The 23,324-nt window shown below is 46.4% G+C and overlaps 1 protein-coding gene across 3 annotated transcripts in view; it reads left to right on the forward strand.

Moving 5' to 3' along the window:
- pfas (phosphoribosylformylglycinamidine synthase) overlaps nt 1-23,324 on the forward strand; it is a 314,140-nt gene that overhangs the window by 117,904 nt on the left and 172,912 nt on the right. For all 3 annotated transcript variants that reach the window (XM_078209284.1, XM_078209285.1, XM_078209283.1), the window contains exons 14-16: nt 9,076-9,137; nt 10,183-10,344; nt 13,733-13,846. In XM_078209284.1, the coding sequence (XP_078065410.1) occupies nt 9,076-9,137; nt 10,183-10,344; nt 13,733-13,846 (338 nt within the window). The remainder of the gene's footprint in view (nt 1-9,075; nt 9,138-10,182; nt 10,345-13,732; nt 13,847-23,324) is intronic.

A 23,324-nucleotide genomic window follows, 5' to 3' on the forward strand; every position in this document is an offset into this window, starting at 1 on the left:
CTCACTATCCACCCTTTCTAATCCTCTGATCATCTTGTATGCCTCTATTAAGTCACCTCTTAACCTTGTTCTCTCTAACGAAAACAACCTCAAGTCCCTCAGCCTTTCCTCATACGATTTTCCCACCATACCAGGCAACATCCTGGTAAATCTCCTCAGCACCCTTTCCAAAACTTCCACATCTTTCCTATAATACGGCGACCAGAACTGTACGCAATACTTCAAGTGCGGCCGCACCAGAGTTTTGTGCAGTTGGAGCATGACCTCTTGGCTCCGAAACTCAATCCCTCTACCAATAAAAACTAACACACCGTACGCCTTCTTAACAACCCTATCAACCTGGGTGCCAACTTTCAGGGATCTATGCACATGGACACCCAGATCCCTCTGTTCATCCACACTACCAAGTATCCTACCATTAGCCCAGTACTCTGTATTCATGTTACTCCATCCAAAGTGAATCACCTCACACTTTTCCGCATTAAACTCCATTTGCCACCTCTCAGCCCAGCTCTGCAGCTTATCTATGTCCCCCTGTAACCTGCCACTTCCCTCCGCACTGTCTACAACTCCACCGACTTTAGTGTCATCCGCAAATTTACTAACCCTTCCTTCTAAGCCCTCATCCAGGTCATTAATAAAAATGACAAGCAGCAGTGGCCCCAAAACAGATCCTTGCGGTACACCACTAGTAACTGAACTCCAGGATGAATATTTCCCATCAACCACCACCCTCTGTTTTCTTACAGCTGGCCAATTCCTGATCCAAACCACTAAATCACCCTCAATCCCATGTGTCCGTATTTTCTGCAAAAGCTTACCATGGGGAACCTTATCAAACGCTTTGCTGAAATCCATATACACCACATCAACCGCTTTACCCTCATCCACCTCTTTGGTCACCTTCTCAAAGAACTCAATAAGGTTTGTGAGGCACGACCTACCCTTCACAAAACTGTGCTGACTATCCCTAATCAAATTATTCCTTTCTAGGTGATTATAAATCCTATCTCTTATAATCCTTTCCAAAACCTTGCCCACAACAGAAGTAAGGCTCACTGGTCTATAATTACCAGGGTTGTCCCGACTCCCCTTCTTGAACAAGGGGACAACATTTGCTATCCTCCAGTCTTCTGGCACTGTTCCTGTAGACAATGATGAGACAAAGATCAAAGCCAAAGGCTCTGCAATCTCCTCTCTAGCCTCCCAGAGAATCCTAGGATAAATCCCATCCGGCCCAGGGGACTTATCTATTTTTACCCTTTCCAGAATTGCTAACACCTCCTCCTTATGAACCTCAATCCCATCCAGTCCAACAGCCTGCATCGCAGTACTCCCCTCAACAACACTGTCCTTCTCCAGTGTGAATACCGATGAAAAATATTCATTTAGTGCCTCTCCTATCTCTTCAGACTCCACGCACAACTTCCCACTACTGTCCTTGACTGGCCCTAATCTTACCCTAGTCATTCTTTTACCCCTGACATACCTATAGAAAGCTTTATGGTTTTCCTTGATCCTACGTGCCAAAGACTTCTCAGTCTTTGAAAAGATTGTGCGCTATCTTACTATCCAGCCCATGCTTCGGCTGTGCACTCTCCTTCAGCTGCTCAGCTTTCTCGAGATTTCCCTTAGTTTTAACTAATCCCACTGGTTGAGCATCTTTTATCACATCATTTTTCCCAGTGCCTTTCTTAATCAACCAACCTTTATGTCCCACGTTATCACAGTGTAAACACCTGAGGTCTTTCACTTCTTCCACCCTCTTGGGTGTCTTTTTTCACATGTGGTAAACTGTTCCCAGTGTGATCTACTTTTTGTTTTTCATTGAAGGATCTCCCTGTTTCCTAGTTTCTATCCATCACGGAATAAAATTGCTGTCGGAAGCTAGTTTTCAATTTATGCAGCGATATGTATTCATAGAACATAGAAAGCCACAGCACAAACAGGCCCTTCGGCCCACAAGTTGCGCTGATCATATCCCTACCTCTCGGCCTATCTATAGCCCTCAATCCCATTAAATCCCATGTACTCATCCAGAAGTCTCTTAAAAGACCCCAACGAGTTTGCCTCCACCACCACCGACGTCAGCCGATTCCACTCACCCACCACCCTCTGAGTGAAAAACTTACCCCTGACATCTCCTCTGTACCTACCCCCCAGCACCTTAAACCTGTGTCCTCTCGTAGCAACCATTTCAGCCCTTGGAAATAGCCTCTGAGAGTCTACCCTATCCAGACCTCTCAACATCTTGTAAACCTCTATCAGGTCACCTCTCATCCTTCGTCTCTCCAGGGAGAAGAGACCAAGCTCCCTCAACCTATCCTCATAAGGCATGCCCCCCAATCCAGGCAACATCCTTGTAAATCTCCTCTGCACCCTTTCAATGGCTTCAACATCTTTCCTGTAATGAGGTGACCAGAACTGCGCGCAGTACTCCAAGTGGGGTCTAACCAGGGTCCTATAAAGCTGCAGCATTATCTCCCGACTCCTAAACTCAATCCCTCGATTAATGAAGGCCAGTACGCCGTACGCCTTCTTGACCGCATCCTCCACCTGCGAGGCCGATTTAAGAGTCCTATGGACCCGGACCCCAAGGTCCTTCTGATCCTCTACACTGCTAAGAATGGTACCGTTCATATTATATTGCTGCTTCATCCCATTGGATCTGCCAAAATGGATCACCACACACTTATCCGGGTTGAAGTCCATCTGCCACTTCTCCGCCCAGTCTTGCATTCTATCTATGTCTCGCTGCAACTTCTGACATCCCTCCAAACTATCCACAACACCACCTACCTTGGTGTCGTCAGCAAACTTACCAACCCATCCCTCCACTTCCTCATCCAGGTCATTTATGAAAATGACAAACAGCAAGGGTCCCAGAACAGATCCCTGGGGCACTCCACTGGTCACTGACCTCCATGCAGAGAAAGACCCCTCCACAGCCCCCTCTGCCTTCTGCAGGCAAGCCAGTTCTGGATCCACAAGGCAACAGCCCCTTGGATCCCATGCCCTCTCACTTTCTCAAGAAGTCTTGCATGGGGGACCTTCATCTGCCATCTCTGCAACACTTCTCACCGTTTCAATGTTTTGTTCCTCAACATGAGTTATTATCACTTCTGGAAGTGAGTTTTTAAACTCCTCCTACAGAATAATATCTCTAATAGCCTCATATGTCTTTTCTATCTTTTAATGCTCAAACCTATCTATCAAAGTTGCTCTGTTTAATTCTTTCAAATGCAATATAAGCCTGACCTGCTTCTTTCCTTACATTTCTGAATCATTGTCTATATGCTTCTGGTACCAATTCGTAGGCACTCAAAATACCTTTTTACTTCATATTTTCCTGACACCAACTCTGACAGTGCTGCAAACACCTTAGTCGCCCTGCCTACTAACTTGGTCTGAATTAACATTACCCACACCTCCTCTGGCCATTTCATCTGTGTATCCAATTTCTCAAAGGAAATGAAAAGGCTTCTGCATCTTTTTCATCAGATTTTGGTAATGTTTGGACATGTTTGTATATATCCCAACCAGGTGATTGGCTATGCTGAGCTTGCTCACCATCACTTCCACCTTGTACTTTTATTTCTGTCATTTGAAGTCTTTTTGCTTCAAATTCCAACTTCATCTTTTCCAACTCAAACAATCTTTCTCCTTCTCTTTCTTCGGCTAGGGCCTTCCTTTCTGTTTCCTCTCTTTTTCGAACTCCAGCCTTTTAAGTTCACTTTCTAACTCAACTCGTTTCATTTACAATTGGTTTTTTTCTAACTCCACTGCGCTTGACTTTCTCTAATATACCTAAATGCTTGGCTATCTCCATTACAATTTCAGCTTTCCTATTATCCCTGGTCAAATAAAATTTTAGCCTGTTTGCCAATTCTACAAGTGTTGTCTTTTTCTGTCTTTCTAAACTTTCTTGGCAGATTTTGGAAGCATCTTCAACTCCCAGAACCTCTTTAGCAATGCTAAGAGCCATTTGCCCACTTTTGATTTAACCGGGTTGTTGTCGGTGAACAGATCTTCCATTTCTCACTTAAGGTTTATTTAAAGATCTAGGACTGTTCAAATCCAGGACTCGAGCACCCAATCTATAATGAAGTGGAGGTTGCTCCCCTCTCTGAGAACTAACACCAAACCACTCAAAGAGGAGTACCTTGCATCATAATCTGTTAAAAGAGTGCGATCTGATCTTCAGCAACTTTTAGTGGTTAAATCAAAATAACTACCTGAGACACTTTCTGTAAAATCTACAAATAACACTTTATTTATCTAACTAACAGTGAACAGGTTAACTAAACTACTGGCAAACCGAATAAAACACGATTCTAATGGAATGCTGCTTTGATAAATACAATTCCCACTTATGAACAAAAAAATGGAATGTTTTTTAAATAGTCATTGGATAAACATATGGATGATATTGGAATAGTGTAGGTTAGATGGGCTTTAGATTGGTTTCACTGTTCGGCGCAACATCGAGGGCCGAAGGGCCTGTACTGCGCTGTTATGTTCTATGTAGTCACTCTCTAAATTACAACCAGATTTGTCCTCTTCCAGAATATTCTGTCTTCTTTCTTTGCTATCGAGATGAGGCTTTGTTGCAAGACATAAATGAGGCAATGAGAGCCAGCAGTTCTCTCTCTCACTCTGAAAGCTGTGAGTGGTGGCAGGTGCTCTCCCTGTTTATGCCACTGCAGGGTCTTTTATACCCCTGATGACATTTCCCATAATATGATTGGTTCTCAGGTTACCAAAACATCAATTTCAAATCGAATAGGTGCTTGGTATCTACGTGCCTAACTTGAACTGACGGGCTAAAATTCAAAAACAGCCTGTTGCCAAGACAACCCTGCTGCTTGGCCTTTCCTACAATATTACAGCAAACAAAGAAAATTACAGCACAGGAACAGGCCCTTCATCCCTCCAAGCCTGTACCGACCATGCTGCCCGCCTGAACTAAAACCCCCTATCCTCCCCGGGACCATATCCCTTTATTCCCAATCTATTCATGTATTTGTCAAGACACCCCTGAAAAGTGTCTATTGTATCTGCTTCCACTACCTCCCCCCAGGGGTGAGTTTCAAGCACCCACCACCCTCTGTAAAAACAAAACTTGCCAACTTGCCTCGTACATCTCCTCTAAACCTTGCCCCTCACACCTTAAACCTATGCCCCCGAGTAATTGACTCTTCCACCCTGCGAAAAAGCTTCTGACTATCCACTCTATCCATGCCTCTCATAATCTTGTAGACTTCTATCAGGTCGCCCCTCAACCTCCGTCGTTCCAGTGAGAACAAACCAAGTTTCTCCAACCTCTCCTCATAGCTAATGCTCTCCATACCAGGCAACATCCTGGTAAATCTTTTCTGTACCTTCTCCAAAGCCTCCACATCCTTCTGGTAGTGTGGCGACCAGAATATATTCCAGGTGCGGGCCTAACTAAGGTTCTATAAAGCTGCAACATGACTTGCCAATTTTTAAACTCAGTGCCCCGGCCAATGAAGGCAAGCATGCCGTATGCCTTCTTGACTACCTTCTCCACCTGCATTGCCACTTGCAGTGACCTGTGTACCTGTACACCCTTTGGCTATTAATACTCTTAAGAGTTCTGCCATTTATTGTATATTTCCCATCTGTATGAGACCTTCGAAAATGCATTACCTCACTTTTGTCCGGATTAAACTACATCTGCCATTTCTCCACCCATGTCTGCGACCAATCTATATCCTGCTGTATCCTCTGATGTCTTCATCACTATCCGCAATTCCACCAAACCGTTGTGTCTTCCACAAAATTACTAATCAAACAAGTTGCATTTTCCTCCGAATCATTTTTATACATACAGTGGAACCCCGATTTTACGTGCCCCGATTTAGCGTGAATTTGGATATAACGCGATGAATCATTGGACCTTTTTTTTTCTGCTCATGAGTGGGAAATCTCGCTCGCCCCGCTGTTCCCACCATGCTCCACCAGTCAGCTCGTCATGTGTAGAGAAATGCTGGGAAAAGGGTCTGGGGCCAGCCTTTTCATCATGCCAATCCACCATGGAAGATGATGACGAGCCAGATTTGTACGGCTTCACAGAGGAAGATGTGCGTGAGGCAGAGAAGCTGTCTGAATGCAGCAAAGAGCTGCACCAGTGGCACCCTGCCGACGACGAATGCCCAACATATGAGCATCTGACAGACGCTGAGATCGTCCGTAACGTAACTATAGCACCGGCGGAGGCAAGTGTACCGGTTCTGGAGACCCAGGAGGTGGACCACATAAAAGTCCTCCAACTCAGAAGCATTCCAGATTTCGCTTGCAGCCAGCGAAATGACATTCAAGCAAGGAACACTCGATCACTTTTTTAAGAAATAAACTTGTTTTGTTTATTAAAAAGCTTTACTAAAAATTAATTTGTGTTTTAATTTCGACTGTAACAACAACGATTTATTTGCGGAATTCTTTAATTAAAAGGTAATTTACTTGTCAGATGGTAAACGTGCAAAAAACGGGTCAAATAGGGCGATAATAGGTGTTTTAGGATGTTAGGTCAACATTGGGTAAGATTGAACGCTGATTTCCTTGAACCCCAATTTAGTGCGACCCCGCTTTTTTCGCGATAACATTTTATGGACCCCAACCATTGCGTTATAACGGGGCCGCACTGTATATACATTACAAACGGCACTGATCTCTGAGGAACGCCACGAGTCACTGCCCTCCATTCAGAAACGCACCCTTCCACTGCTACCTTCTGTCTTCTATGGCCGATCCAGTCATTCTGTGTACTGGCACCATATGCACCTGCTTTTTTCTTTTAACTTTCCAAGCACAGAAAAAGAACTACCTTTTTAATATTTTCACCTCTTAGCATTTTACAGTTTTTAAAATAATTTTACAAACACCAAATTCAGAGAATCATGGAATCCCTACAGTAGAGACGGAGGCCATTCGACCACAATCCCACCCAGGCCCTCTTCCCATATCCCGCACATTTACCCTGCTAACTAGGTCAGTGAGAGCATGCCCTCCACCCTGGAAACCTCAGATGAACCTGTATCTGAGATCACCACTGCAGATGTCAGAGCAGTTTTCTCGAAGGTCAACCCACGGAAAGCGACTGGCCCGGATGGGATACCCGGAAGAGCACTCAGATCCTGCAGGGACAGGTGGCGGGGGAATTTGCAGACATCTTCAACCCCTCTTTATAACAATCTGAGGTCCCTATCTGCTTCAAGAAGACGACCATCATCCCAGTACCAAAGAAAAGCCAAGCAGCATGCCTTAATGACTATCGTCCGGTGGCTCTGACATCCATCATTATGAAGTGTTTCAAAAGGCTAGTCATGGCACGAATCAATTCCAGCCTCCCGGACTGCCTGGATCCACTACAGTTCACCTCCCGCCACAACAGGTCCACAGCAGACGCCATCTTCCTGGCCCTGCACTCAATCCTGGAACACCTAGATAACAAGGACACCTATGTCAGACTCCTATTTATTGATTACAGCTCAGCCTTCAACACCATTATTCCTACGAAACTCATCTCCAAACTCCATGGCCTGGGCCATGGCTCCTCCCTCTGCGACTGGATCTTGAACTTCCAAACCCACAGACCACGATCAGTAAGGATAAGCAACAACACCTTCTCCACGATCATCCTCAACACCAGTGCCCCACAAGGCTGTGTTCTCAGCCCCCTACTATACTTATACACCTATGACTGTGTGGCCAAATTCCCCTCCAACTCGATTTTCAAGTTTGCTGACGACGCTACCGTAGTGGGTCGGATCTCAAACAATGACGAGACAGAGTACAGGAATGAGATAGAGAATCTGGTGAACTGGTGCAGTGACAATAATCTCTCCCTCAATGTCAACAAAACAAAGGAAATTGTCATCGACTTCAGGAATCGTAGAGGAGAACATCCTCCTGTCTACATCAACGGGGACGAAGTAGAAAGAGTTGAGAGCTTCAAGATTTTGTGTCCAGATCCAACAACCTGTCCTGATCCCACCCCATGCCAACACTAAAATTAAGAAAGCCCACCAATGCCTCTACTTTTTCAGAAGACTGCAGAAATTTGGCATGTCAGCTACGACCCTACTAACTTTTACAGATGCACGATAGAAAGCATTCTTTCTGGTTGTATCACAGCTTGGGATGGTTCCTGCCCAAGACCGCAAGGAACTACAAAAGGTCGTGAGTGTAGCAAAATCCATCACGCAAACCAGCCTCCCATCCATTGACTCTGTCTACATTTCCCGCTGCCTCGGCAAAGCAGCCAGCATAATTAAGGACCCCACACATCCCAGATATTCTCTCTTCCACCTTCCATCGGGAAAAGGATGCAAAAGTCTGAGGTCACGTACCAATCGACTCAAGAACAGCTTCTTCCCTGCTGCCACCGGACTTTTGAATGGACCTACCTTGCATTAAGTTGATCCTTCTCTGCACCCCAGCCATGGTCCTCGTGTGCGGGCGAGCGAGCGGACACTTCAGCAGTCACGGGCATTCAGCCTTGGATCTTCAGGTAAGCGTTCTCCAAGGCGGCCTTCACGACACACGACAGCGCAGAGTCGCTGAGCAGAAACTGATAGCCAAGTTCCGCACACATGAGGACGGCCTAAACCGGGATGTTGGATTTATGTCACATTATCAGTAACCCCCACAGCTTTCCCCCTGATCTTGCAGAATCTCACTAGCTGTTTTGTCTGGAGACAATGCACATCTCTTTAACCTGTGTTGAATGTTCCCTCCACCCACATTGTCTGTACCTTTAAGACCTGGCTGGCTGTAAAGATTTGCATTCTAATTAGTATTCTGTAACTTGATTTCTGTGTCGGTGCACTGTTGGAGAACATATATCCACTCCATCTGACGAAGGAGCTGTGCTCCGAAAGCTTATGGTATTTGCTACAAAATAAACCTGTTGGACTTTAACCTGGTGTTGTGAGACTTCTTACTGTGCTTACCCCAGTCCAACGCCGGCATCTCCACATCTTCTGGTCTTACCATGATCTTATTATCTTGCATTTCACGTGCTTTGTAAAACTGATCTCTTCTGTCCTGTAGGTAATGTGTTGAAGGAGTTGAGTGAGCCTGCTGGGGCCATGATTTACACCAGCAAATTCAAGGTGAGTACATTTTTAATGTGTGTATTGTTAGCACGATCGCATCAAATGTTGGCAGCACAAGACTGAACTGAGAGCTGTGGGTTCAGATATTGCACCTGACTATGTTCACTGAGCACTGCCTCCGCTCACTTGTTCTCTCCCTTGCTCTCTCTGTCTCTCTCTTCCTTCTTCTCTGTCACTCATTCTCTCCCTCTTGCTCACTCCTCCTCGCTCTCTCGTTTGCGCTCCACCCTCTCTTTCTTGCTTTTACTGCCTCCCTCTCTCTTTCACTCTCTCTGTCACTTTCCTTGTTATCCTCGCTGTGCTGTCACCTTTCACTGATCTCGTAGTGATTCAATCACTTGCTGTCTGACTCGCTCGCTCCTATCCTCATTGTGCTCTCACCTCTCACAGTGTCACCATCAAGCAGCCTCTTCCCAACAAGTGTCACTGTGTTCCACATTTTCTGTGCTCCCTAGCTTGTTGAGCAGAATTTGGCGCAGGTCACGTGACCTCCTTCACGACTCTATTATACCTCGAAGAAACAGTTTCTGAACATTGTTATAAGCTCTATATGTGTAACAATATTTTTCTCTGATTATTGTTTTTAAAACCTTACCCACCACTGATGTTAAACTAATTATCCCGCAGTTTCTTGGACCATCCTTACACCCATTCTTGAATAAGGGTGTCACATTTGCCACTCTACAATCCTGTGTGCTCTTCCCCATATCTAGGGAAGGTTCAGAGCTTTTGGCCAGTTCTTCTGCTATCACCACCCCCTCTTCCTTTCGCAGTGTGCGATACTAGCATGTAACCTATGTACATGAAGCAAAGAAACTGTTCTAATTACTCCTGGTTATCAATTTTCACCATATCTATTATCTCTACCATCTCTGATATTCTACTGATATTTTGTCAGCATCTTCTTCCTCGTTAAATACTGGTACCAAGGAATCATTAAGTAATTTTAGCTTTACCCTATGCCTCCATGCATATGTCATGCTCTTGGATGATGTGACTTGGATTTGTATATGATTCCTGAATATATTGACTGTGATTTAAGGTGGGGGATCCGACCCTGAGTGTGCTGGAGCTGTGGGGAGCGGAGTATCAGGAGACAAATGCACTCCTTATGCGGTCGAATGACTCAGCATTTCTCCGTGCTGTCTGTGATCGGGAGAAATGTCCAGTTGATTTTGTTGGTAAAATAACAGGAGATGGAAAGGTGAGTCGAATATTCAGGTATCCTGCGGATGGGGGCTGTTTGAGGATTTGAGCCTTGGGCGTGGCAGTAGCCAATGGAGGTTTAGTGTTGAGGTCGGGGTGAATTGGTAGGGCTAGGGAACCGTGGTGCACCAAAAAAGTTTCTTTGTTGGTTAAAAAGAAAAAGGAGGCTTATGTTCGGATGAGACGTGAGCACTCGGGTAGTGCACTAGAAAGCTTTAGATTGGCTAAGAGGGAGTTGAAGAGCGAGCTTAGAAGGGCTAAAAGGGGACATGAGAAGACTTTGGCGGATAGGGTTAAAGAGAATCCTAAGGCGTTCTATAGGTATGTCAAGAACAGAAGGTTGGTTAGGGCAAGTTTAGGGCCAGTTATAGATGGCAGAGGGAAGTTATGTGTGGAACCGGAGGAGATTGGTGAAGCATTGAACCAATATTTCTCTTCGGTGTTCACGCAAGGGGACATGAATATAGCTGAGGAGGACACTGGGTTGCAGGGGAGTAGAATAGACAGTATTACAGTTGATAAGGAGGATGTGCAGGATATTCTGGAGGGTCTGAAAATAGATAAATCCCCTGGTCCGGATGGGATTTATCCAAGGATTCTCTGGGAGGCAAGAGAAGTGATTGCAGAGCCTCTGGCTCTGATCTTCAGGTCGTCGTTGGCCTCTGGTATAGTACCAGAAGATTGGAGGTTAGCGAATGTTGTCCCATTGTTTAAGAAGGGGAACAGAGACTTCCCCGGGAATTATAGACCGGTGAGTCTCACTTCTGTTGTCGGCAAGATGTTGGAAAAAATTATAAGGGATAGGATTTATAGTTATTTGGAGAGTAATGAATTGATAGGTGATAGTCAGCATGGTTTTGTGGCAGGTAGGTCGTGCCTTACTAACCTTATTGAGTTTTTTGAGAAAGTGACCAAGGAGGTGGATGGGGGCAAGGCAGTGGACGTGGTATATATGGATTTTAGTAAGGCGTTTGATAAGGTTCACCATGGTAGGCTTCTGCAGAAAATGCAGATGTATGGGATTGGGGGTGATCTAGGAAATTGGATCAGGAATTGGCTAGCGGATAGGAAACAGAGGGTGGTGGTTGATAGTAAATATTCATCATGGAGTGCGGTTACAAGTGGTGTACCTCAGGGATCTGTTTTGGGGCCACTGCTGTTTGTAATATTTATTAATGATCTGGATGAGGGTATAGTTGGGTGGATTAGCAAATTTGCTGATGACACCAAAGTCGGTGGTGTGGTAGACAGTGAGGAAGGGTGTCGTAGTTTGCAGGAAGACTTAGACAGGTTGCAAAGTTGGGCCGAGAGGTGGCGGATGGAGTTTAATGCGGAGAAGTGTGAGGTAATTCACTTTGGTAGGAATAACAGATGTGTTGAGTATAGGGCTAACGGGAGGACTTTGAATAGTGTGGAGGAGCAGAGGGATCTAGGTGTATGTGTGCATAGATCCCTGAAAGTTGGGAATCAAGTAGATAAGGTTGTTAAGAAGGCATATGGTGTCTTGGCGTTTATTGGTAGGGGGATTGAATTTAGGAGTCGTAGCGTTATGTTGCAACTGTACACAACTCTGGTGCGGCCGCACTTGGAGTACTGTGTGCAGTTCTGGTCCCCACATTACAGGAAGGATGTGGAGGCTTTGGAGAGGGTGCAGAGGAGGTTTACCAGGATGTTGCCTGGTATGGAGGGGAGATCCTATGAGGAGAGGCTGAGGGATTTGGGATTGTTTTCGCTGGAAAGGCGGCGGCTAAGAGGGGATCTTATTGAAACATATAAGATGATTAGAGGTTTAGATAGGGTGGATAGTGATAGCCTTTTTCCTCTGATGGAGAAATCCAGCACGAGGGGGCATGGCTTTAAATTGAGGGGGGGTAGTTATAGAACCGATGTCAGGGGTAGGTTCTTTACCCAGAGGGTGGTGAGGGATTGGAATGCCCTGCCAGCATCAGTAGTAAATGCGCCTAGTTTGGGGGCGTTTAAGAGATCCGTAGATAGGTTCATGGACGAAAAGAAATTGGTTTAGGTTGGAGGGTCACAGTTTTTTTTTTTAACTGGTCGGTGCAACATCGTGGGCCGAAGGGCCTGTTCTGCGCTGTAATGTTCTATGTTCTATGTTCTATGAAGGGCAACTGGTGATACTGTCGGCGGTGAGGGGGTGTTGACATGGAAAGGGATGGTGGTAGGTCAGTGGTTGGCTTTCGGGGAGGTGGTAGACTCAGGGCAGAATTGGCTGCTGGGTTAGCGGGACATTCATTGGCTGTCAGAGAAGAAAGAAAGAAAGAACAATACAACACAGGAACAGGCCCTTCGGCCCTCCAAGCCCGCGCCGCTCCCTGGTCCAAATTAGACCTTTCTTTTGTATCCCTCCATTCCCACTCCGTTCATGTGGCTATCTAGATAAGTCTTAAACGTTCCCAGTGTGTCCGCCTCCACCACCTTGCCCGGCAGCGCATTCCAGGCCCCCACCACCCTCTGTGTAAAATATCTCCTTCTGATATCCGCGTTAAACCCCCCCCTCACCTTGAACCCATGACCCCCCGTGAAAGTCACCACTGATCTGGGAAAAAGCTTCCCACTGTCCACCCTATCCATGCCTCTCACAATCCTATACACCTCCACCAGGTCACCCCTCATCCCCCGTCTCTCCAGTGAGAACAACCCCAGTCTACCCAATCTCTCATAACCAAGCCCTTCCATACCAGGCAACATCCTGGCAAACCTCCTTCTGGTAGTGTGGCGACCAGAACTGGGTGCAGTATTTCAAATGCGGTTCGCAGGGTAGTAATTGCTTGTCCTTGACAGGTCTCGGGGCAGTGATTAGTGGTTCCAGGAGGTGGGAAAGGGGTGTTGGGCAATGATTGTCAGTTTGAGTTTGGTGATTGGCTGTGTTGGGGTGATTGTCCGTCCAAGGGTGGGGGGGGTCCAGGGCAATTAGCTGTCTGGAGGGGTCAGTGAGTGATTGATTGGCTGTCTGGAGGTGGGGGCGCAGTGATTGGCTGTCTGGAGGTGGGGGCGCAGCGATTGGCTGTCTGGAGGGGGCGCGTGCAGCGATTAGCTGTCTGGAGGGGGCGCACGCAGCGATTGGCTGACTGGAGGGGGGCGCGTGGAGCGATTGGCTGTCTGGAGGGGGTGCACGCAGCGATTGGCTGTCTGGAGGGGGTGTGTGGAGTGATTGGCTGTCTGGAGGGGGGCGCGTGCAGTGATTGGCTGTCTGGATGGGGCGCGCGCAGCTATTGGCTGTCTGGAGGGGGCACGTGCAGCGATTGGCTGTCTGGAAGGAGCGTGCGCAGCGATTGGCTGTCTGCAGAGGGCGGCAATGAGGCTTTTGGGGAAGGGGTGAATGCCGGGGTTTGGTTGAACACATGTTAATGAGAGTTATTTTACAGATTGTGCTGGTTGACGATCGGAACACTGCAGAAAATTCTGAGATGAGACAACAATCTGCAGTGCACCCTGTGGACCTGAAGCTAGAGTGGGTCCTGGGAAAAATGCCCCAGAAGGTGAGGAAAGGGTATTGTCGTATGATAGGTGGAGGGGCTGAGCCAAGAACAAAGAACAGTACAGCACAGGAAACAGGCCCTTCGGCCCTCCAAACCTGTGCCGCTCCTTGGTCCAACTAGACCAATCGTTTGTATCCCTCCACTCCCAGGCTGCTCATGTGACTATCCAGGTAAGTCTTAAACGATGTCAGCGTGCCTGCCTCCACCACCCTACTTGGCAGCGCATTCCAGGCCCCCACCACCCTCTGTGTAAAAAACGTCCCTCTGATATCTGAGTTATACTTCGCCCCTCTCACCTTGAGCCCGTGACCCCTTGTGATTGTCACCTCCGACCTGGGAAAAAGCTTCCCACTGTTCACCCTATCTATCCCCTTCATAATCTTGTACACCTCTATTAGATCTCCCCTCATTCTCCATCTTTCCAGGGAGAACAACCCCAGTTTACCCAATCTCTCCTCATAGCTAAGACCCTCCATACCAGGCAACATCCTGGTAAACCTTCTCTGCACTCTCTCTAACGCCTCCACATCCTTCTGGTAGTGTGGCGACCAGAACTGGACGCAGTACTCCAAAAGTGGCCTAACCAGCGTTCTATACAGCTGCATCATCAGACTCCAGCTTTTATACTCTATACCCCGTCCTATAAAGGCAAGCATACCAAAGTTATACACTTAGGAGGAAATGATAACAAATGGGATTACTATCTCAATGGAAACAAATTAAAACAGGCTACCGTGCAAAGGGACCTGGGGGTCCTTGTGCATGAGACGCAAAAGCCCAGTCTGCAGGTACAACAGGTGATCAAGAAGGCAAATGGGATGTTGGCCTATATCGCGAGGGGGATAGAATATAAAAGCAGGGATGTCTTGATGCACCTGTACAGGGCATTGGTGAGGCCGCAGCTGGAATACTGTGTGCAGTATTGGTCCCCTTATATGAGGAAGGATATATTGGCATTGGAGGGAGTGCAGAGAAGGTTCACCAGGTTGATACCGGAGATGAGGGGTTTGGATTATGAGGAGAGGCTGAGGAGATTGGGTTTGTATTCGTTGGAGTTTAGAAGGATGAGGGGGGATCTTATGGAGACTTATAAGATAATGCGGGGGCTGGATAGGGTGGAGGCGGAGAGATTCTTTCCACTTAGTAAGGAAGTTAAAACTAGAGGACACAGCCTCAAAATAAAGGGGGGTCGGTTTAAGACAGAGTTGAGGAGGAACTTCTTCTCCCAGAGGGTGGTGAATCTCTGGAATTCTCTGCCCACTGAGGTGGTGGAGGCTACCTCGCTGAATATGTTTAAAGCGCGGATGGATGGATTCCTGATCGGTAAGGGAATTAAGGGTTATGGGGATCAGGCGGGTAAGTGGTACTGATCCACGTCAGATCAGCCATGATCTTATTGAATGGCGGGGCTCGAGGGGCTAGATGGCCTACTCCTGCTCCTATTTCTTATGTTCTTATACCATATGCCTTCTTCACCACCTTCTCCACCTGTGTTGCCACCTTCAAGGATTTGTGGACTTGCACACCTAGGTCCCTCTGTGTTTCTATACTCCTGATGACTCTGCCATTTATTGTATAACTCCTCCCTACATTATTTCTTCCAAAATGCATCACTTCGCATTTATCCGGATTAAACTCCATCTGCCACCTCTCCACCCAATTTTCCAGCCTATCTATATCCTGCTGTATTGCCCGACAATGCTCTTCGCTATCCGCAAGTCCAGCCATCTTCGTGTCATCCGCAAACTTGCTGATTACACCAGTTACACCTTCTTCCAAATCATTTATATATATCACAAATAGCAGAGGCTCCAGTACAGAGCCCTGCGGAACACCACTGGTCACAGACCTCCAGCCGGAAAAAGACCCTTCGACCACTACCCTCTGTCTCCTATGGCCAAGCCAGTTCTCCACCCATCTAGCCACTTCTCCTTGTATCCCATGAGCCTTAACCTTCTTAACCAACCTGCCATGTGGGACTTTGTCAAATGCCTTACTGAAATCCATATAGACGACATCCACGGCCCTTCCTTCATCAACCGTTTTTGTCACTTCCTCAAAAAACTCCACCAAATTTGTAAGGCACGACCTCCCTCTTACAAAACCATGCTGTCTGTCACTAATGAGATTGTTCCGTTCTAAATGCACATACATCCTGTCTCTAAGAATCCTCTCCAACAACTTCCCTACCACGAACGTCAAGCTCACCGGCCTATAATTTCCTGGGTTATCCCTGCTACCCTTCTTAAACAACGGGACCACAATCGCTATCCTCCAATACTCAGGGACCTCACCAATGGCAGAGTACAGATCAGCCTGAATGATAGGCTGAGAGATATGTTTATTCTGCATGTACATCCAGATTGGCCATCTAGTAGGTTTGTGGAGGGAGGGGAGATGGTGAGATTGTGTGATTGTTTCCTGGGGAATTCCAGATTTCTTCTATAATTTATTTGGGGTAGATGTGGGGGAGGGGATGGTTGAGTTGGTGCAAGGGAGAACATCTTGCTGCTCATTATATAATGATGTCCCCTTTTTGTTTTTGTTCATGACTTGCAGCACATCTTGTAGATGGTAGGTGCTCGTGTCATTGTGTGTCAGTGGTGGAGAGAGTAAATGTTTAAGTTAATGGGTAAGTCACCACTCAAGCAGGCTGCTGTCTCCTGGATGGTGTTGAGCTTTTTGAGTGTCATTGGAGCTGCACTCATCCAGGCAAGTGGAGAGTATTCCGTCACACTCCTGACTTGTAGACAGTGGACAGGCTTTGGAAAGTCAGGAGATGCAGAATACCCAGCCTCTGACTTGCTCTGGCAGCCACAGTATTTATATATCTAGTCCAGTTCTGTTTCTGGTCAATGGTAACCCCCATTTAATTACTACAATCGTTCAGGGCATTGGTGAGGCCACACCTGGAATAATGTGTGCAGTTTTGATTATCTTTTCTGAGGAAAGATGTTCTTGCTCTCGAGGGAGTACAGAGAATGTTTACCAGATTGACTCCTGGGATTGTGGGACTGATGTATGAGGAGAGATTGAGTCGGTTAGGATTGTATTCGCTGGAGTTTAGAAGAATGAGGGGGGATGTCATAGAAATCTAATTCTAACAGGACTAGACAGGGTAGATGCAGGAAGGGCATTCCCAATGGTGGAGGTGTCCAGAACTAGGGGGCATGGTCTGAGGATACTGGGTAGACTGTTAAAGACAGAGACAAGGTGAAATATCTTTATCCAGAGTGGTGTATCTGTGTGGAAGGAGGCTATTCAGCTCACCAAGTCAGCACCGACTCTCCAAAAGAGCATTTTATCCAGGCCTACCAGACTGCCCTATCCCCATACCCCACCCATTTATCACAGCTAATCCACCTAACCTGCACATCTTTGGACTGTGGGAGGAAACCGGAGCCCAGAAGAAACCCACAGTGACACAGGGAGAACGTGCAAACTCCACACAGCCACCAAAGGCCGGAATCGAACCTGCGTCCCTGACGCTGTGATGCAGCAGTGCTAGACTCTGTGAGGCAGGAGTGCTAACCACTGTGCCACCATGAAGCCCCATAAATGTAGATTCAATCCCATCAATCCCATCAATTTTCTCAATACAATTTCCCTACCAGTACTGATTTCCTTCAGTTCCTCCTTCTCGCTAAACCCTGGGTTCCCCCACATTTCTGGTTATTTGTGTCCTCCTTTGTGAAGACAGAACCAAAGTATGTCTAGTTGGTCAGCCATTTCTTTGTTCCCCATTATAAATTCTCCTGTTTTTGACTGTAAGGGACCTACATTTGTCTTCACCAACTTTTTCTCTTCATGTACCTATAGAAGCTTTTACAGTCAGTTTTTATGTTCTCATACTTTATTTTCCCCTTCTTAAATAATCCCTTTGTCCTCTTGCTGAATTCTGAACTGCTTCCAATCTTCAGGTCTGCTGGTTTTTCTGGCCAATTTGTATACCCCTCAATTGGATCTGATATTATCTCCAATTTCCCTTCTAAACGATGGTTTGGCCACCTTTCCCATTTTATTTTTACGCCAGACAGGCATGAACAGTTGTTACAGTTCACCCATGCACTCTTTGAATGTTTGCTATTGCCTATCCGCCATCATCCCTTTCAGTAACATTTCCAAATCTATCATGGCCAACTTGCACCTCATATTATCGTAGTTTCCTTTATTAAGATTCAGGACCTTAGTCTCAGAATCAGCTACGTCACTCTCCAATTGATGAAAAATTCTATCATGTTATGGTCATTCACCCCCAACGGGTCTCGCACAACTAGATTGCCAATTCTTTTCTCATTACACAATGCCCAGCCTAGAATGGCCTGCTCTCTAGCTGGTTCCTCAAAGTATTGGTCCAGAAAACCATCCCCTACACACTCCTGTTCGGTATTGTGACTAATTTGATATGCTCAATTTATATGCAGCTTAAGGTCACCCAGAATTACAGATGTTCCTTTACCGCATGCATTTCAAATTTCCTGTTTAATGTTGTGCCCAACATTGCCATTATAGTTTGGGAGGTCTATATATACAACCCCTACTAATGGTTTTTGCCCCTTGATGTTTCTTAGCTCAACCCATATAGATTCCACATCGTTGGAGCTAATATCCTTCCTCAGTGTGATGTTAATTTCCTCTTTAACCAGCAATGCAACTCCACTGCCTTTACCTTTTTGTCTTTCTTTCCTAAGTATTGAATACCCCTGGATGTTCAGTTCCCTTTCCTGGTCCCCTGGCAGCCATATCTCCGTAATCCTAACTATATCATACTTGTTTATTTTCGTGATTAATTCATCTGCTTTATTACAAATGCTCCACGCCTTAAAGCACAAAGACTTTAGGCTTGTCTTTTTAACATCACTGGTCTCATTCTCACTATTTTTCACTGTGGCCCTGTTTGAATCTGGCCCTTGGTTTCTCTGCCTACCACTTTCCTTATTCCCCTTTCTGTTTTTGGTCTTTGTCCTTGATTTTTCCTCCTCTGACTCTGCATAGGTTCCCTTCCCCTCTGACATTTTTATTTAAACCGTCCCCAACCACACTAACAAATACTCCCCATAGGACATCAGACCTGGGCCTGCCAGATGTAACCTACCACACTAACAAATACTCCCCATAGGACATCAGACCTGGGCCTGCCAGATGTAACCTGTCTAGTTTGTAATGGTCCCACCTCCCCCAGAACTGGTCCCAATGTCCCAGGAATCTAAAATACTCTTCCTCACACTGTCTCTTCAGCCACGTTTCATCTGATATATCTTATAGATAGTACTCACTGCTGTTACTTTCATCAGTGGTGGAGGGATTGAATGTTTGTGGAAAGCTTCAAAATCAAGTGGGCTGCTTTGTCCTGGATGGTGTTGAGCTTCTCAAGTGTGGTTGGAGCTGCACTCTCCAGGCAAGTGGAGAGCATTCCATTACACTCCTGACTTGTGCCTTGTAGATGGTGGACAGGCTTTGGAGAGTTGGGAGATGAGTTACTCACCACAGGATTGCTAGCCTCTGACCTGCTCTGGTAGCCACAGTATTATTATATCCAGTCCAGTTCAGTTTATGGTCAATAGTAATCCCCCAGGATGTTAATAGTGGAGCGTTCACTGATGGTAATGCCATTGAATGTCAAGGGGCAATGTTTAGATTCTCTCTTGTTGGAGATGCTCATTGGCTAGCACTTGTGTGGCACAAATGTTATCTGTCACTTGTCAGCCTAAGCCTGGATATTGCTGAGTAAGTGCTGTTGATGACTCCTTTGTTCACTTTACTGATGATTGACAGTAGACTGATGAGGCAGTAATAGGCTGGGATGGATTTGTCCTGTTTCTTGTGTACATATGTGGGCAATTTTCCACATTGCTGGGTAGATGCCAGTGTTGTAGCTGTAATAGAACAGCTTGGCTAGGGGTGTGGCAAGTTCTGAATAGTATTGCCGGAATTTTGTCAGGGCTCATAGCCTTTGCAGTATCTAGTGCCTTCAGCCATTTCTTGATATTATGTGGAGCGAATCAATTTGGCTGAAGACTGACATCTGTGATGCTAGGGACCTCTGGAGGAAGAGGGTGAACAGCCAGAGGTTGTGTTACATATTGGTACTAACGACATAGGTAGGAAGAGTGATGAGGTCCTGCAGCAGCAGTTTAGGGAGTTAGGTAGAAAGTTAAAAACCTCTAAGGTTGTAATCTAGGATTACTCCCCGTGCTAGTGAGGCTTAGGAATAGGAAGATAGTGCAGCTCAATCCGTGGCTAAACAGCTGGTGTAGGAGGGAGGGTTTCAGATATCTGGATCATTGGGGTCTCTTCTGGGGCAGGTGGGACCTGTACAAGAAGGACGGATTGCATCTAAACTGGAAGGGCATAAATATTCTGGCCGGGAGGTTTGCTAGTGTCACACGGGAGGATTTAAACTCGCTTGGCAGGGGGGTGGGAACCAAAGCAAAGGTGAACGAGCTGAAGGGGAACCAGAGAAACAGCAGGCAGGGTGGGGTTGCTAATCAAAGAGGGTCTGGTGGACTGAAGTGCACTTATTTCAATGCGAGAAGTGTAACAGGTAAGGCAGGTGAACTTAGAGCTTGGATTAGTACTAGGAACTATGATGTAGTTGCCATTACAGAAACTTAGTTAAGGGAAGGACACGATTGGCAGCTTAACATTCCAGAATACAGATGTTTCAGGCGGGATAGACGGTGATGTAAAAGGGGTGGGGGAGTTGCACAGCTGTACTGCAGGAGGACACCATGGAGTACTCATACAGCGAGGCAATATGGGTAGTGCTCAGGAATAGGAACGGTGTAGTCACAATGTTGAGGGTTTACTATAGGCCTCCCAACTGCCAGGGGGAGATAGAGGAACAAATATGTGGGCAGATTTTGGCAAGGTGTAAAAGTAACAGGGTTGTTGTGCTGGGAGATTTTAACTTCCCCTATATTGACTGGGACTCACTTAGTGCTAGGGGCAGAGTTTGTAAGGACCATTTGGCGGCACGGTAGCACAGTGGTTAGCACTGCTGCTTCACAGCTCCAGGGACCTGGGTTCGATTCCCGGCTTGGGTCACTGTCTGTGTGGAGTTTGCACATTCTCCTCGTGTCTGCGTGGGTTTCCTCCGGGTGCTCCGGTTTCCTCCCACAGTCCAAAGATGTGCGGGTTAGGTTGATTGGCCATGCTAAAAATTGCCCTTAGTGTCCTGAGATGCGTAGGTTAGAGGGATTAGTGGGTAAATATGTAGGGATATAGGGGTAGGGCCTGGGTGGGATTGTGGTCGGTGCAGACTCGATGGGCCGAATGGCCTCTTTCTGTACTGTAGGGTTTCTATGATTTCTATGATTTCTTTCTATGATCTAGGAGGACTTCTTGAAATAGTATGTAGATAGTTCAACTAGGGAAGGGGCCATACTGGACCTGGTATTGGGGAATGAGCCCGGCCAGGTGGTCGATGTTTCAGTAGGGGACAGTTCGGGAACAGTGACCATAATTCAGTAAGCTTTAAGGTACTGATGGATAAAGATAAGTGTAGTCCTCAAGTTAAGGTGCTAAATTGGGGAAGGCTAATTAATAATATTAGGCTGGAACTGAAAAATGTAGATTGGGGGCAGATGTTTGAGGGCAAATCAACATCTGCCATGTGGGAGGCTTTCAAGTGTAAGTTGATAGGGATTCAGGACTGGCACATTCCTGTAAGGAAGAAGGCTAAGTATGGCAAGTTTTGGGAACCTTGGATAATGAGAGATATTGTGAGCCTAGTCAAAGAGAAAAAGGAAGCATTTGTCAAAGCTAGGAGGCTGGGAACACACAAAGCAAGTGTGGAATACAAGGAAAGTAGAAATAAATTTAAGCAAGGAGTAAGGAGGGCTAAAAGGGGTCACGAAAAATCATTGGCCAGCAGGATTAAGGAAAATCCCAAGGCTTTTTATACATATATAAAGAGCAAGAAGGTAGCCAGGGAGAGGGTTGGCCCACTCAAGGACAAGGGAGAGAATCTATGCGTGGAGCCAGAGGAAATCATCGAAGAAATCATAGAAATCATAGAAACCCTACAGTGCGGAAGGAGGCCATTCGGCCCATCGAGTCTGCACCGACCACAATCCCACCCAAGCCCTACCCCCACATATTTACTTGCTAATCCCTCTAACCTACGCGTCTCAGGACTCTAAGGGGCAAACCTGGCCAATCAACCTAACCCGCACATCTTTGGACTGTGGGAGGAAACCGGAGCACCCGGAGGAAACCCACGCAGACACGAGGAGAATGTGCAAACTCCACACAGACAGTGATCCGAGCCGGGAATCGAACCTGGGACCCTGGAGCTGTGAAGCAGCAGTGCTAACCACTGTGCTACCGTGCCGCCCACAAATGGGCAAGATATTAAATGAGTACTTTGTGTCAGTATTCACCAAAGAGAAGGACTTGGTGGATGATGAGTCTGGGAAAAGATGTGTAGATAGTTTGAGTCATGTTGAGATCAAAAAGGAGGTATTGGGGTTCTTGAGAAACATTAAGGTAGGCAAGTCCCCAGGGCCTGATGGGATATACCACAGAATCCTGAGAGAGGCAAGGGAGGAAATTGCTGGGGCCTTGAGAGAAATCTTTGTATCCTCACTGGCTACAGGGAAGGTACTCCACATCATGGCTGCCATCGACACCGCAAACTGCCGACCCCAAGTGGAGAGGATCTCCAAGAAGATCGCACATATCGACATCTCCACATACAGGGGAGGTCCCAGAGGATTGGAGAATAGCCAATGTTGTTCGTTTTGTTGAAGAAGGGTAGCAAGAATAATCCAGGTAATTACAGGCCGGTGAGCCTTACATCAATGGAAGGGAAATTATTGGAAAGGATTCTTCGAGACAGGATTTATTCCCACTTGGAAATAAGTGGACATATTAGTGAGAGGCAACATGGTTTTGTGAAGGGGAGGTCGTGTCTCATGAACTTGATCGAGTTTTTCAAGGAAGTGATGAAGATGATTGATGAGAGTAGGGCAGTGGATGTTGTCTACATGGACTTCAGTAAGGCCTTTGACAAGGTCCCTCATGGCAGACTGGTGCAGAAGGTGAAGTCGCATGGGACCAGAGCTGAGCTGGCAAGGTGGATACAAAACTGACTCGGTCAAAGAAGACAGAGGATAGCAGTGGAAGGGTGCGTTTCTGAATGGAGGGCTGTGACAAGTGGCATCTCCACATCATGACAAGTGGCGTTTCTCAGGGATCAGTGCTGGGACCTTTGCTATTTGTAACATATATAAATGATTTGGAGGAAAATGTAACTGGATTGATTAGTAAGTTTGCAGACGACACAAAGGTTGGTGGATTTACGGATAGCGATGGGGACCATCAGAAGATACAGCAGGATATAGATCGGTTGGAGACTTGGGCGGGGAGATGGCAGATGGAGTTTAATCCGGACAAATGTGAGGTAATGCATTTTGGAAGATCTAATACAGATAGGAAATATACAGTAAATGGCAGAACCCTTCAGAGTATTGAT

This window comes from Mustelus asterias, chromosome 3 (genome assembly GCF_964213995.1).
Source record: "Mustelus asterias chromosome 3, sMusAst1.hap1.1, whole genome shotgun sequence".
NCBI lineage: Eukaryota > Metazoa > Chordata > Chondrichthyes > Carcharhiniformes > Triakidae > Mustelus > Mustelus asterias.